The sequence below is a fragment of the Salvelinus namaycush genome, chromosome 1 (assembly GCF_016432855.1).
Source record: "Salvelinus namaycush isolate Seneca chromosome 1, SaNama_1.0, whole genome shotgun sequence".
Taxonomy (NCBI): Eukaryota; Metazoa; Chordata; class Actinopteri; order Salmoniformes; family Salmonidae; genus Salvelinus; species Salvelinus namaycush.
This window is the reverse complement of record NC_052307.1, coordinates 64,306,387-64,322,458: the sequence shown is the minus strand read 5'-3', so window position 1 is coordinate 64,322,458 and position 16,072 is coordinate 64,306,387. Positions and strand designations below refer to the sequence as shown.

The 16,072-nt window shown below is 45.8% G+C and overlaps 1 protein-coding gene across 2 annotated transcripts in view; it reads right to left on the bottom strand.

The window, feature by feature from the left end:
• Positions 1 to 16,072, bottom strand: part of LOC120047158 (unconventional myosin-Ie-like) — a 54,795-nt gene that overhangs the window by 19,857 nt on the left and 18,866 nt on the right. For both annotated transcript variants that reach the window (XM_038992693.1, XM_038992699.1), the window contains exons 2-5: positions 8,171 to 8,314; positions 6,808 to 6,897; positions 6,122 to 6,216; positions 2,341 to 2,428 (exon numbers count right to left, since the gene is read on the bottom strand). In XM_038992693.1, coding sequence (XP_038848621.1) covers positions 2,341 to 2,428; positions 6,122 to 6,216; positions 6,808 to 6,897; positions 8,171 to 8,314 — 417 coding nt within the window. The remainder of the gene's footprint in view (positions 1 to 2,340; positions 2,429 to 6,121; positions 6,217 to 6,807; positions 6,898 to 8,170; positions 8,315 to 16,072) is intronic.

Genomic DNA, 16,072 nt, shown 5'->3' with positions numbered 1-16,072 from the left:
CAAAACACTTACAATTTCCAGGTTAAAAACACATGCTGTGTCTGTCACATCGATTTGCATGCATATGATTCAGCGGCATGGTAATCTGATATGCATCCTGCAGTCAGAAACCGATATAGGGTGACGATAATCAGAGACAACTACTTTGCTGTTCAGTCTGTCTGTTTGAGTGTTTGACAGGGGTAGTGAAGTGACAGTCACTCACAAAACATTACCCCCCCCCCCCCATACACACACACACACCACAGGCACTTACACTTACCACAAGCACACAGGAGTTGGGGAGACCATGTGAATGAGACATGTGGGCAGAGGGATTGACAAAGCTCAACGGGGCAGGAAGGGTATTGAGAGAGGTAGGGGGTTTCCAACACAATGGAGACCTTATTCAATAAAACAATAGAAATTCCAAGGGCAATTTCTGTAATATACTACATAGACCGCACATAGACTTATTTTAAATACATTCTTTAACAAACGTTACAAGCACACTTTTCAGTACATCTTAAAATGATTTAAAAGATGCAAGGCACATAAGACTCATAGCCAGTAACAATGCAGAACCATGTACAGTACATTCAAAAAGTATTCAGAACCCTTCACCTTTTCCCCATTTTGTTACGTTATTCTAAAATGGATTAAATAATTTCCCCCCCCTCATCAATCTACACACAATACCCCATAATGACAAAGTGAAAACAAGTTTTGTTTGCAAATATAAAAAACAGAAATACCTTATTTCCATAAGTATTCAGACCCTTTGCTATGAGACTCAAAATTGAGCTCCGGTGCCTCCTGTTTCCATTGATCATCCTTGAGATGTTTCTACAACTTGACTGGAGTCCAACTGTGGTAAATTCAATTGATTGGACATGATTTAGAAAGGCACACACTGGTCTATATAAGGTCCCACAGTTGACAGTGCATGTCAGAGCAAAAACCAAGCCATGAGGTCGAAGGAATTGCCCGTAGAGCTCCGAGACAAGATTGTGTCGAGGCACAGATCTGGGGAAGGTTACCTTAAAATTTCTGCAGCATTGAAGTTCCCCAAGAACACAGTGGCCTCCATCATTCTTAAATGGAAGAAGTTTGGAACCACCAAGACTCTTCCTAGAGCTGGCCGCCTGGCCAAACTGAACAATTGGGGGAGAAGGGCCAGGAGGTCAAGGAGGTGACCAAAAGCCCAATGGTCACTCTGAAAGAGCTCCAGAGTCCCTCTGTGGAGGTGGGAGAACCTTACAGCAGGACAACCATCTCTGCAGCACTCCACCAATCAGGCCTTTATGGTAGAGTGGCCAGACGGAAGCCAATCCTCAGTAAAAAGCACGACAGCCCGCTTGGAGTTTGCCAAGAGGCATCTAAAGACTCTCAGACCATGAGAAATAAGATTCTCTGGTCTGATGAAACCAAGATTGAACTCTTTGGCCTGATTGCCAAGCGTCACTTCTGGAGGAAACCAGGCACCAAGCTTGTAGCGTCATACCCAAGAAGACTGTAATCGCTGTCAAAGGTGCTTCAACAAAGTACTGAGTAAAGGGTCTGAATACTTATGTAAATGTAATCCTTTTTATTTGTAATACATTTGCAAAGGAAATCTAAAAACCTGTTTTTGCTTTGTCATTATGGGGTATTATGTAGATTGATGAGAAAAAAAACAATTGAATCCATTTCAGAAAAAGGCTGTAACGTAACAAAATGTCTGAATATTTTCCGAACCCTTTTTACATTGAAAATGTACAGTAATTAGTCATACACCCTTTTCCACATGACTCACTGAGAGCATGATAGCTAACATTAGCTTTGAACTTGAAACCTTGACTAAACTACAATAATTCCAGTGTGGAAAAAGCAATGTACTAATCAGACTGAAAAAATGAATACCATCACAATTGCGTCTGAGTGGAAGCATCTTGTGATCCAGCTTATATTCCTACAGACTGGAAATTCCAAGCCCTTTTCAGTGGGCCAATAATACCAGGGAGGCTGGTGGAGAGGGGTGGCTTGTGGACAGGACATCTGCTGAGTAGTGTAGGGGCCAGATGGCTGCTGGGGGGGGGGTTGGGAAGAAGGGTATTTGGGGGTTGGATGGGCTGATGATGGACTGATAATGATAATGGGAGATTGGAGGGAGGGAGGGATGGCAGGAGATGGTTTGGGTGGTGCGGAAAAGGGAGGTTTAGACAGGAAGCAGCAACCGGTCATTAGGATGGACTGACCTCATAAGGTACATTGTAAATGACAGTGGATGTGTGTGTGATCGTCTGAGATTAATCACATTTTCACAACTGTAATTGAGCGGTGTTTTACGGTGTAAAATGGAAGTAGCTTCTCTGGGCTCACCTGCACTTTGGGTCCTCCTCCGGATACTCTGGAGATGTAGCCCATGATGTATTTGGCTGCTACAGTCTTCCCTGCACCACTCTCTCCACTGAAACACAAAGTAGAAAGGTCAGAATGGTGCATATAACAGGGCAGTCCTCTGAAACACAATGTACAATTCAAGGATGCCCACGTTGTTGTCAACTGTATCAGTTGACAGTTAATGGCTGTCAGTAACCAGATGATGTAATTACTCTGCTTGCCTTGCCTTGTTATTCAAGAGGACATCACAATTCTGGAAATAACAAGTAAATGAGAGTATACACTTTCTCTGTGGAAATTCAACTGAACTGCGAAGCTGAAAAAGCAGTTGTAGATTTATGGTACCAGACAGTAGCATGTTAAAAACACTCCATGAAAATCTCCTCTAAGCCTGGTTTTAAGAGGGTCAGTAAGGGTTTACCAAAAAGCTCCATTATTGTCTCTTCTTATCCCCAATTAGCATGAAGGTGGCCTACTATTGAAGGAGGGGATTTCTCGATTTGACCCATGCCTCTTTTCTCTTCTCTTTAATGTGCGATGTAGGAACAGAAGTTGAGCCAGTCAAAATGCTCTTCCTCTAATTCTCCCAGCTGAGCCAAACCCTTCACTTCAAAGCAACTTTTTTCAAACATCCAGAATTACCAGGTGAAATGCCATTTCTTGACTTCCTGTCCACAGAGACTCCACTTCCTATATTCACTCAGCTCTCCTTCTCTGTGGTTTATGCCAACCAAAATCAGACTCATCTCAGCAGTAAACCTCCCACTCTAGAAGGGGCTAATAACACTAATCCTGTTTTGTCACATTTGCCCAGTTTATTTTCTTCCTTCTCTTTCCTCAACCTCTCCTTGCATTTTTCCTCCTGTCCTTTCACTTCACCAGGGTCATACTTATTTAGACATATGTGGTTTGGCAGTGGATGACAGGAGTCTGTTTTTTTATTTCATTTTTGAAGGGGAGTCATGTCGGTAATGCCCTTCTGAGACGACCCAGCTGCAGACCGTTAGAGGACGCCATAAGAAGTCATCAAAGCAACTCTATATGCTTATTCATCTCCCGTAGGCCGATACTAGACTCTGCTCCTCTATAGTATTCAGTCTAGCTTGCTACACAGCTATTCAAAACCAAAACAACTATAATCATTCTAGATATAGTGGTCACTACAATGCACTCAAAATACAGTCAGTACACTGACTAGTGACCAAATGTGATCCAATGTTCCCTCTAATCTTTGCCAATAAGCATTTGTAGGACCTTAACCATTAAGGGAACCCATCTGCACACGGTGGACTTATGGGCATGTTCTTTTCAGCTGGAGCAGGCTAGGGGCTGGAGTTTGAATCACATCCTATTTTTACCCTCCTGAGGGGTGCGCCCATTGTTGTAATTACACAGCACGCAGATGCTTAACACATTGTTGACTTCCTCTCCCATTTATTGGCCAAACAAGGACAGAAGGAGAGTCATGTCGTTATAGACGGCTTACTGTAAAGTACTACATTCAGCGCTGAATCACTGGGCTCACTGATGTCACTCACAGCTCAGCTTGACAAAGAAAGCACCTGAAGTGATCATTACAGACATCAGCTATGAGTGAAATGGAATGCATGCTGAGTATGATGTGGGACGATGGATACCAGTTATGCATATTTGTATGATTAGGCACATTGTGTTCCCAAGCCACTACCGTATGACACAAGTGGGCGGGCGGACACACACACACACACACACACACACACACACACACACACACACACACACACACACACACACACACACACACACACACACACACACACACACACACACAGACACAGACACACACAGTGTAGTACTGAAGGTGTGACTGAAGTATGGCTTAATTTCAACTTGTTGGATAGCATAATTTCCTGCAACTGAAGGGTCCATCCATTAACAGTGACAAACTGTAAAACTTAGATGGATTCTCCATTTCCCATGTCATTGTTCCCATGAAACAATGACCCATTACCAAGCATGTCATATCAATGGAGGAGAAAATACACTTCCCTACAGAACTAAACCCAAAGGAATAACTCTACTCAGTATGAGGGTAACATTAATAAGCAGAAGAAAACTGTTATATGAGCAGAGGGTAGAGTATAGTGTGTCATTAGACACTACATTTCAGGCCACCCTTTCCGGGATAGAGCTGTAAACTCACTGGCCAGAGCCTTGATAAGAAAGGACGGCAAAAACTGTGCACAACACAAATGGTGCTATGTGATTCGAAATATTGCAGCGTCAGTGTTTGTAGAAGCGCAAGCACTTCTATATATGAAATGATGGCATCATTTGTGTTTTAACCACTCAGGGAGTTAGTTAATAAAAAATGTAAAACTATTTTATAATAATACTCTACATCTTTATTGCCCTTTATTGCCCTGACAGAAAGCCCAGTCAACACCACTTGACCACGTCAGATGACTCATGTCATGTTGAATGACTTCTTTAATAAGTGGGAAAGAAAAAGGTCCAACACAGTACAGTGCTGACCACACTGCCTGGACAGCAATTTCATGGAGGGCTTTGTTTGCTGATCTGGTGCATCACAAATCCACTTCCATTCCTTTCATGTGGGAATCTGTACTGGCAGCTGTCTAAACAACGGGAGGAAAGTGCTGAACCAGGGGCCATTCGCCATGAGGTAAGCACTACAGTAACCGTCCAAGCCCCGGGCCTCAGGTGACTGGCCCACAACATAAAGCCTCAACTATGAGACAACACTTTTCCCTTGGGAGGCCTCCTCCCATGGGAACCCATTGTACAGTCATGTTACCCACTATAGGCTTCACAACACTAGGGAAGGATCTCTGGACTACCACTAGCTTCCAGGAATCCAGGGCTGTGACCAAACACATTTTAATGGCCAGTTAGGCTATTTTACATTTCCTCCTTGACCACTGCTTGGTAAGACCGACTTTGGTTTGGTTCAATCATATTGCTTTCAACTGTCAAGTCTTTTCAGCTGAGTGGTCTAAAGAGGAAAGGAAGCTATATTTGGAGCATAGCCAAAGAGTCCATTACATTTTCAAACAATCTTGTGATCCTCTGTCTGTCTGAGGCGAATAATCCGTATCCATGTGTATTATACAGTATACTCCCAAATGTGTTAATTGTCACTACTCATCCACTCTCAATCCATAACAGCAGAGGAACAGTCCCTCCCCCTTCCTGTACCGTGAGAGAGGACCCATGCATGGGCAACAAAGTACTATGCAGGTGCAATTCCTGTTTTATAAAAGCAGGAAGCTAATGCATAAATAGACGCTGTGTTTTGTTTTCATTCTACATCCTGAGAATATTTTCTGAAATCAACCAGCTGACACAAGAAAAGAGACTTGAGGCCATTTTTTTTAGACTTGAAGGTGTATTTTCCCAGTTTTCCTTTCCCAGCAGGCTGTGATATATGGAGGGTGGATTAAGACTGGTTGAAGAACCCAGACTGAGAAGGGCACTGTCATTCAGCAGCACTCCTCCCAGTCAGGTGGTGGATCCTGTTGGTTCCCTTCCTATCTATTATCATCACATTCAACAGCAGCACTCTTCCACCTGTGTCACCATGCAGTCTCCTCCTACCCCTCTCTGCCTCTCGACTTCTGCCTCATTCACAGGCATTTCCCACATACCAGCTCTGTTGTTATGGTTGTCAGTTGTCACCCTTTCTCCCCATACACAAACATTGAAAGGGAGGGGAGGTGCCTGAGACATAATAACGAGAAAAGCAGGCAGGCAGACTCACCTGATGATGACACACTGGTTCTCCCTGTCGATCATCATGTTTCTGTACATGTTGTCTGCCAGGGCGTAGATGTGAGGAGGGTTCTCATACTGGGCCTGGGGGTTCAACAGAGATCATGATCTAAGCATATCTCATTAAAAAAACTGGGTGGGTCCATTTTCTTGGTCCTAAGTGGAAAACTGACTGTAAGGGCAAGACTGTAAGGAATTAGGAGTAATTCATGTAATGAAGTAATAAAGTCAGAGGGCTAACTGTTTTTATCAAGCATAGTTAACGTCCGATTTGGCAGCCAAGGCCACTTTCAGTACGCTGGCCAAGAACACTTTAAATAATACAGACTTGAACAGGCTGTACTGAAGGTATTGCCAGGCCTTTTCAATGGGTAATGCACGTTTCTAAATCTGCTCCAACTGAGGGGTGCTGCTGGAAAAAGTATTTGAAGCACACCTAACCCAGTTCATTTAAAACTTTGTTCTTTCTACTGATAACATCATCCTAAAAACATGACTTATCTTAACTTTTCCAAGTACAATTACTCTTAGCTGCTATGAGGTATGAGGTGACGTTGTGCAAACAATTAGGATACAAGTTGAATACATTGATAGCAGAGTTGTATTTTCTACCAAATAGAAAAACCTTTTGGTACCCTGTCTCATACTCCTGTCGAAAGAGAAAAGGCTGCTCACCGCGCCCTGATACATCTCCACTTCCTTGTCCCCAAAGTATGGCATCTGCTTGAACGGATTAACAGAGATGAGCACAGGGCCAATGTAAGTCTGTAGAGGTTATGGGTTAAGGGTCATACTAATGACACATAAGTACCAGTAATATCAACTGTTCAGGTCCCAGTGACTCACATGGTCAAAGGAAAAAAGAACACTAAGAATTCCCAGAGCTCACTAGTCATCTGCATTGAGCACCAATGACAACCCTCCACTCATTTTACGCTTTAAGACAATGCAGTTTCAGAACACATTTATAAATCTTGACGGAGTCTCTCTTGGAGTAGATGGAGAAAAATGACCTAACTGTGAGTAATTGGGCCCATGACGTCATTGCAATGTGCATCTGTGTGGTAGTACTGGAGTGTGTGGTGATTGGACACAAGCCTTGTAAAGACACAGTGTTCACACATCAGAGTGAACAGCCCAGCAGTGTAGTGATGTGAGGTTTTGGCCCTGCAGCCCAAAGCAGCTCCCGGCACATAAAGCTGGTATTGAGGGCGCCCTGCAGTGACCCCAGCTCCAGTACGCCACTGGCTGGAACACTCTGTGTTGATGCTATTTTCTGACCACAATCAGAGGATTGACTCAGAGTTTTCAATCTAAAACGGCCAGCATCCGCTCAACTCTATAATCCTAAAGACTGCCAGGACACAGATGAGGTTTTAATTAATGAGCTCCTTCGAGAACGTTCAACATCTTCCATCAAAAGGGTCATTCAGAGACTCAAACATTTCAACGCTACTTGGATACATTATATGGGCACAAGAACAAAACTTTAAACCTCAATATATTCTTGAGGTCTGTAAGAGTGAAGCTGAATACTCTTCTTAGGGATTGTATAGGCCTACAGGCCTGGGGCATTTACAGATCTGGCCCTGAATGCTCTCAGCACAGCCACACCAAAACCATTACTGTTGTAGGAAAGTAGCTGCACTGCTCACATTCACTGTGCAAGGCATACTGTACATTTCTCAGCACCCCCCCCCCCCCCCCCCCCCCCCTCCTCTTTCCATATTGCTGCATGGTGAGATTAAACCAGAGTAAACCTGATTAAGATCCATTCCAGCCTGGAGGAGAAGGAAGCTGAAGGAAGCTGAAGTCAGGGGTCCAGATAGGGGCGCAGAGGCCCGTCACCCCCTCTCCACTGGTGATACATGGTGGGAGTAGCCCAGTGTCTGGAGCCTCAAACACTAGATCATTAATCTGAGTTATTACAGCACTGTGAATGGTCACTCAGCTATTCTGGGAACAGTGGGAGTGTGTCTACGGCAGGGCTTAGCCATTCTTCATCGAGGTGTGAACTGTGTGTGAATGTGAAGGATACAAAGATGTAGTCGTCCATGTATCTCTTCTTGAGGTTATCCACAATGGCGTCCTCGTTGATCTTGGAGAGGAGCACCATGTCGTCCACTCCACTCTGCTTGACATTGTGGCTCTGCCAGTGGTACCGGTAATGGCCCCGACTCCCCTGGAACACACAGAACACAATACACATCTGTTAGTGCCTTCAGACCACTAGTGCCTTCAGACTGCTTGCAGCCGCATCAAACTATAAAGGACAGAATAATATTTTTCCCTGACCGCGTGACCTGACCAGGAAAAAAAAATCATGGTCCTATAATCTCATAGAAACTTCATTAGCAGAAGCTTACCTTTACCTGGGACTGAAATCATCACATTTGGTGAGAGTACTAGAGTAGGCAGTCAAAACTTTTAGCAGAAAACTGTCCAACAACTGAAATGAACTTGGGCTTTGCTTTCCCCTGAGTAACTCATTTTCACCCATGCAGAGTTTTGATTTTTTTTTAAACTTCTAATAGGTGCAAGGTCAGGATTCCCAAAAGTGCTTTCAGTGTGTTGTTGGCTCTTTGATGTTGGCTCTTTGATGTTGTGTTCTGACTGCTGTCAGACCTTTCCCTTTACCTCCCTCTCTCTTCCTCTCCTACCTCCGTTCCAGTTAGATTTTGTTTTCTGAGAGCGGGTCTCCAGAAAGCTTAGGTCATTCATCATGTGCTGTGAGTCAATGTCATCTGGCTACTGGGGAAAGGATTACAATGTGCTGTGAGGAGTGAGTCTTATTCTCCTGGATGGAGAACCAATCAAAGCCACAGACCAGATCCAGAACATTAGTCAACACTGGACACATCTCAATGCCATTTAACACTTTGTTTGCCTCCTGATTCTACTGAGAAAGAGCATTTTAACCCCCCCTATTCTATTTTAGTTTACCTTTCAACTGGAGTGCAGCTTTACATACTGTACAGCTGAACGATTTGTATTTCTACGCCTGTTTTTTCTTCCTGGTTCTGGAATGCTTTGTTTAAACTTTTGAAGCGGTTCAGATTGGAAAGGGCTTGTGCATAGATTAGATGGCAGCAACACCTCCATATTTCAGATTCCATAGGCTACAACAGACTGAATGCTGCTGAATAACAAGTGACAATCACTTGTTAAATGGCAATTTGTGGTTGAAGACAAAAAGCACAGTTGCACTAAGATGTACTTTCTCAAAGCAACACAGAGCAAAACCATGGTGAAATTACAGGAAAATAAAGTAACACCACAGTAGATTTAATACACCAATGGAAATCCATGGTAACTTTCAGTAATTGACTTGTACAAAGTCAAGCAGAGAGACTGCTCAAATGAACCCTTAACGTTCTCAGGGGTGGCTCAATTTTCTTACACCAACAAAATAAATACCACAACCTCTCTTTACAGACTCACTCTTAGCATGGAACATAGTGAGTAATGTTAATAGCTTCTCAGACTATTTCTATGTGCATTTTCACTCAGGAGCCAAGACATAAATTACTGCTCCATTAATTTTCCAGACGGTTCCCATTATCATGTTTTACTACTTTTTTTAAAACAGAAGAAGAAAAGGCTGATTTCTCCTCTCATTGGCGCGCTAAGCAGGGTGCATTACATGTGATTCCATACCCTGGGAGCTCATAAACACCTCAATGGAGATGTGTGAATGAAGAGAATTGTCACGACTTCAACCGAGGCAGGCTCTCCTTCCCGTTCGGGTGGCGCTCGGCGGTCGTCGTCACCGGCCTACTAGCTGCCACTGACTCTTTTTCCTCCCCCTCCCTTATGTGTTAATTTGTATCACCTGTGTTCAGGTAGTTGGGAATTAGTGTGGCTTTATTAGTCAGCCAGCCCGTACGCTTCTTTGTGCGGGATTGTTCATTTGTAGCTTTGGATTTCGGGAGTGGACATATGTATTGTGGACTGGGTTTGTCTCCCGTGTTTTGGGACAGTTGTGTATGACACCCAGTAAGTCCGTGTTGGACATTTTGTTTGCCAGTTGGGCATTAAAGAAACAACATATTGAAGCTCTGCTGTTCCTGCGTCTGATTTCACACCCCCCCGACGCCCAGGGCGTTACAGAATCCCGCACCTCTAAAATGGAGTCAGCAGGAGCAGCAGCCAACCCTCTCCCATCGATGGAGGAACGGGTTCTCCACCACACCACCGTCCTCCATCGGATCGGATCAGCCATGGACCAAATGATGGAGAGAATGGAGCGATGGGAGAGGAGTGGGCTCCTCTCTCCACCTTCGGCTCCCCCCCCTCAGGACTCTCCATCCCCCGGCTCCAGTGCGCTCCGTCTTACGCTCCCGAGGGATTATGATGGAGCGGCGGCAGGGTGCCAGGGGTTCTTACTCCAACTGGAGCTATACCTGGCCACTGTTCACCCCACTCCCTCGGGAGCGGAGAGGGTGAGTGTCCTCGTCTCCTGCCTAACGGGTCGTGCTCTGGAGTGGGCCAACGCAGTCTGGAATGGCCCGGACTCAGCGAAGGAGCACTACCCGGAGTTTACCCGTCGTTTTCGTGCCGTGTTTGACCACCCCCCAGAGGGCCGAGCGGCGGGTGAGAGACTATTCCATCTCAGGCAGGAGAAGAGGAGCGCACAGGATTTCGCGCTGGAGTTCCGGACCTTGGCCGCGGGATCAGGGTGGAACGACAGGGCCCTTATTGACCACTACCGGTGTAGTCTCCGGGAGGACGTCCGCAGGGAGCTAGCGTGTCGGGACATCGCTCTTTCTCTGGATGAGCTTATCGACATGTCCATCCGACTGGATAATCTGCTGGCTTCCCGCGGGCGTTCGGAGAGGGTCCTGTGCGTTCCACCACCCAGCGCCCCGGCTCCCATCCCGATGGAGTTGGGAGGGGCCGCGCCTAGGGGTATCGGAGGAGGAGGCTCCCCCTGCACCAGCTGTGGTCGGAGAGGACACACGGCCGATCGGTGCTGGGGGGGTCTGTCTGGGAGTCGAGATGTCAGGCGGAACGCTTCTCGATCACCCCAGGTGAGTCAGCACCAAACTCACTCAGAACCCCCTGTTGGTCACATGTTTGTCTCAATTTTTTTTCTTTATTTTTCCCCCTCTTCCCAGCATAGGGCACTAGTCGATTCAGGTGCAGCTGGGAACTTTATGGATCGCGGACTCGCCCGTAAGTTGGGCGTTCCGCTTGTGCCGATAGATTCTCCCTTTCCCGTGCACTCCCTAGATAGCCGGCCATTAGGGTCAGGGGTGGTCAGGGAGGCCACAGTTCCCCTGGACATGGTGACGCAGGGGAATCATAGGGAACGTATCAGTCTCTATATTATTGATTCGCCTGCGTTTCCAGTGGTGCTGGGTATTCCCTGGTTGGCCCGGCACAATCCCAATATTTCGTGGAGACAGGGGGTTCTCCAGGGGTGGTCAGAGGAGTGTTCTGGAAGGTGTCTGGGAGTTTCCATTGGTGCCACGTCGGTGGAGAGTCCAGACCAGGGTTCCACGGTGCGCATTCCCCCCGAGTATGCCGATTTGGCAATCGCTTTCTGTAAAAAGAAAGCGACGAAATTACCACCACATCGACCGGGCAGGGATTGTGCGATAGATCTCCAGGTTAACGCTGCGCTTCCCAAGAGTCACGTGTACCCTTTGTCCCAAGAGGAGACGTTGGCTATGGAGACATATGTCGCGGAGTCTCTGGGACAGGGGTACATTCGGCCCTCCATCTCACCCGTCTCCTCGAGTTTCTTTTTTGTGAAGAAAAAGGAGGGAGGTTTGCGTCCGTGTATTGATTATAGAGGTCTAAATGCCACCGCAGTGAGGCCCCCGTGTTTGTACCGGGGGAAAGGGTCTGGCTCTCGACCCGAAACCTACCCCTCCGCTTGCCCTGCCGGAAGCTGGGGCCGCAGTGTGTAGGGCCCTTCAAAGTCCTGAGGAGAATAAACGAGGTGTGTTATCGATTAAAACTCCCTTCCTATTATCGTATTAACCCCTCGTTTCATGTGTCTCTCCTCAGGCCGGTGGTAGCTGGTCCCCTGCAGGACGGTGAGGTGCCGGAGGTCCCTCCCCCCCTCTGGACATCGAGGGGTCCCCGGCGTACACGATACGGGCCATTCTGGACTCGAGACGCCGGGTGAGGGGCCTGCAGTACCTCGTGGACTGGGAGGGGTACGGTCCGGAGGAGAGGTGCTGGGTACCGGTGGAGGACATTTTGGATCCATCTATGTTAAGGGATTTCCATCGCCTCCATCCGGATCGCCCTGCGCCTCGTCCTCCGGGTCGACCTCGAGGCCGGTGTCGGCGCGCTGCGGGAGCCGCGCGTCAGAGGGGGGTACTGTCACGACTTCAACCGAGGCAGGCTCTCCTTCCCGTTCGGGTGGCGCTCGGCGGTCGTCGTCACCGGCCTACTAGCTGCCACTGACTCTTTTTCCTCCCCCTCCCTTATGTGTTAATTTGTATCACCTGTGTTCAGGTAGTTGGGAATTAGTGTGGCTTTATTAGTCAGCCAGCCCGTACGCTTCTTTGTGCGGGATTGTTCATTTGTAGCTTTGGATTTCGGGAGTGGACATATGTATTGTGGACTGGGTTTGTCTCCCGTGTTTTGGGACAGTTGTGTATGACACCCAGTAAGTCCGTGTTGGACATTTTGTTTGCCAGTTGGGCATTAAAGAAACAACATATTGAAGCTCTGCTGTTCCTGCGTCTGATTTCACACCCCCCGACGCCCAGGGCGTTACAAGAATATTGATGGGACACTGGGAAATTGGTGTCTCAGGAATTTGAAGATATACAGCGCATTCGGAAAGTATTCAGACCCCTTCCCTTTTTCCACATTTTGTTACGTTACAGCCTTATTCTAAAATAGATCAAATAATTTTTTTGTAATTGGTGAAATAGACATCTTACCCACCAATGCCTAAATCTACCCGCATTTGGCACGTGGCGGGTGTTAATTTTAGGCCCTGCTTCCAAGTCAAGGTAAACTTCTGGTTTTATAATTTTTTTACCTCCAAGGCCCACTGGTGTAACTGCTAAACTGCTTGCTGACTGACTGTATTGCATGATTGTAGAAGGTTTATTAACGCGATAGTTCTAGTAGCTATGTTGACTATGACGTTAGCTAATATGGTGACAACGATTTAGGCTGTGTATAGCGATTATGATATGAAGGTTTGGCTTGGAGAGGTTTTTTCACCTGGTCACAGACAGCTGATTTGTTATACTGTATTTCCATGTTTGACTACATCACAATCAAAATATGTATGTGAGACTACTCAGACAGACTCTTGATAAAGCATGAGCCAAGTCAGAGGTTCACAGAGCCCTTTACACAGGAGAAACAGTACAGTCTCCTGGCAGCTATCATAAACATTCAGAACAAAAGGACTAGTTGATCAATAACATATAATAATATTATACTGAGCTTCTCTGTTATATTTCCATACTCATCTGAAATCCAACACATCAGCTTCATCTCATTGTCATGCTCTAATGCAGTGGCAATGACATTAACTGCATTGTGCTTGGAATCTACTACAGATGTTGCAGTTGGGTCCACCACACATATGCATAAAACAGCCCAGATCTATAGACCAACCCCAGGCAAATGTTATTAAAGCCAGCACCATGTATGCTGTAGGACACAACCCTACATCCACAAATGAAAATGAAGTACCACATTAGGCTATTTAGAGTGCTATATTTATCCTGTTGCTGCTTTGTTGGGAATGATAATGTTCTACTTGAAGAGGGAGAGGACGTATGCCGGAAACACAGGAGCCAAAAGTTCAGAGTATTTTCCATGGGGGTTAGAGGAGAACATTGGGTACATTGAGATTTTCTAATAACTTTCATCAATACGCACCAACAAAATAGTTTATAAACATTGATAAGAATGTATAATGGCTTAGTGATGACAGTGGTTATAAAGCCAATCATTGTGACTGCTTGTTGGATGCTGTGCCATAAACTGCTGATGTATGGCTCTGGTTGAAACCTACCTATGTGTTTTGACTGAGATCTGGCCTAGAGCAGGATGCTGTTCTCTCTGGTAAGTGATTCCCCAGGTTAGTGGAAAAGTTGAGGTGAGTCAGTCCGTGCTGAAGGTCGGAGAGCATACAGTCCCTTAGGAGACAGATTGGACTGGGAGCTACCAATAATAACATCACCATGGAACCAGCACTGACTTCCCTCTGAGTACATCTTAACAACCACCTTCTACACACAGACCGCCCTTAGTAACAGCATACTACAGAGCATCAGTCATAACTAATGATCTTTGCTTCTGTACAGTTCCAGTCACATATTATGTGTTTCACAGATGCCAAAACAACCTTGATCCCAGGAAGTATGATTGTGACCTCTGTCCAAAGAGATCTAGGATTAACCTGATTCATTACTTGATCTCACTCTCTCTCTGAAATAACATTCTCTCTCTGAAATAACAATCAACTCCTTAAAGTCTCCCAGGTTTGGGACCAGACCTTTTCCTTAAAGTTATCCCGACAGCATTTGAGGAATATCTGCACCAACCCCAGATTCATAATGCCAGGCTTTTTTCCATGCAAATACCATTACCATATATGGAGAGTGCCGAGCAGAGCTGAACTCAGGAAATGGCTGGGTTTGATTCAGTACAACAGGCGGCACTTTTCCCCCCCATTCCACACTTTTACTCTGTTCTCCTTTTCCAACCTTGGATTTGACACAGAGCCCACCATGTGTTAAGAAGACCACTTTCTGGGTGCTGCACTCTACTACAGAACTGGATCTCTTTCCAGTAACAATCTATGAGATAAACTCTCCTCCATTCGATAAATATGATTATCTTTTACTAGCCTAGATTATTCATGACTACAACAGTGTTATTTGATTGTTTGAAGATTTGAAACATGAAAATATGACATTTGAAACATCTTCAAATATGTCTTTCACAGTCTTTGTCAACTGAAAAGATAAATTGAATAACTGTGTGATATCATATTACAAAGCAATAAAAAGACTTATGTGCAGCAGCCTCCTCCCTCCCTCCCTCCCTCCCTCCCTCCCTCCCTCCCTCCCTCCCTCCCTCCCTCCCTCCCTCCCTCCCTCCCTCCCTCCCACAGCTGCCTTGCAGGCTGAGCTGCCCAGCATGTTGTGGTTTGGCCAAGACCAAGCAAAGACTCAGGGCTGTCATCAACAGATTAAGATAGGGTTTGTTAATGAAGTGATGGTCTTCAGTGCAAACTGCAGGAGAGAGCCTCTTGGTCCTGATGAAGACAGAGGCTATTGGATGTTGTCACGTTCGTTGAAATGAGCGGACCAAGGCGCAGCGTGCATAGAGTTCCACATGTTTATTTCCGATGAAACTCACAAACAAAAATAACAAAGAGCAACGAAACGTGAAGCTATGTAGTGCTCGCAGGCAACTAGACATAGACAAGATCCCACAAAACTAAAGGTGGAAAAAAGGCTGCCTAAGTATGATCCCCAATCAGAGACAACGATAGACAGCTGCCTCTGATTGGGAACCATACCCGGCCAACAAAGAAATATAAAAACTAGAATGCCCACCCAATTCACACCCCGACCTAACCAAATAGAGAAATAAAAAGGCTCTCTAAGGTCAGGTCTTGACAGATGTCTACAGTAAACCTCACTAAGACACAAACCCAGCTGCAGTGTCCAAAGCCGGTTTGCATGTACCGTCTTGAACTACATGGGAAATGCCCCATAGCTAAACTGTACTAAAATGCTGGTATCTTGGTGGATATAGCTTGGGATGTGGCCAGGATCAGGCTACACATGTATTTTGTTCATGCAAGGGTTTTACTCAGTGTTGGATAAGTGCATACATGTGCTACCATGTAGCAGTTCAGTTGACCTGATTTCTGAAAGCAGCTCCGTTCTGAGTCAGGTTGCCCTCCCCAGAGAAGGATTATGATTTTATCAAATATTTTTGA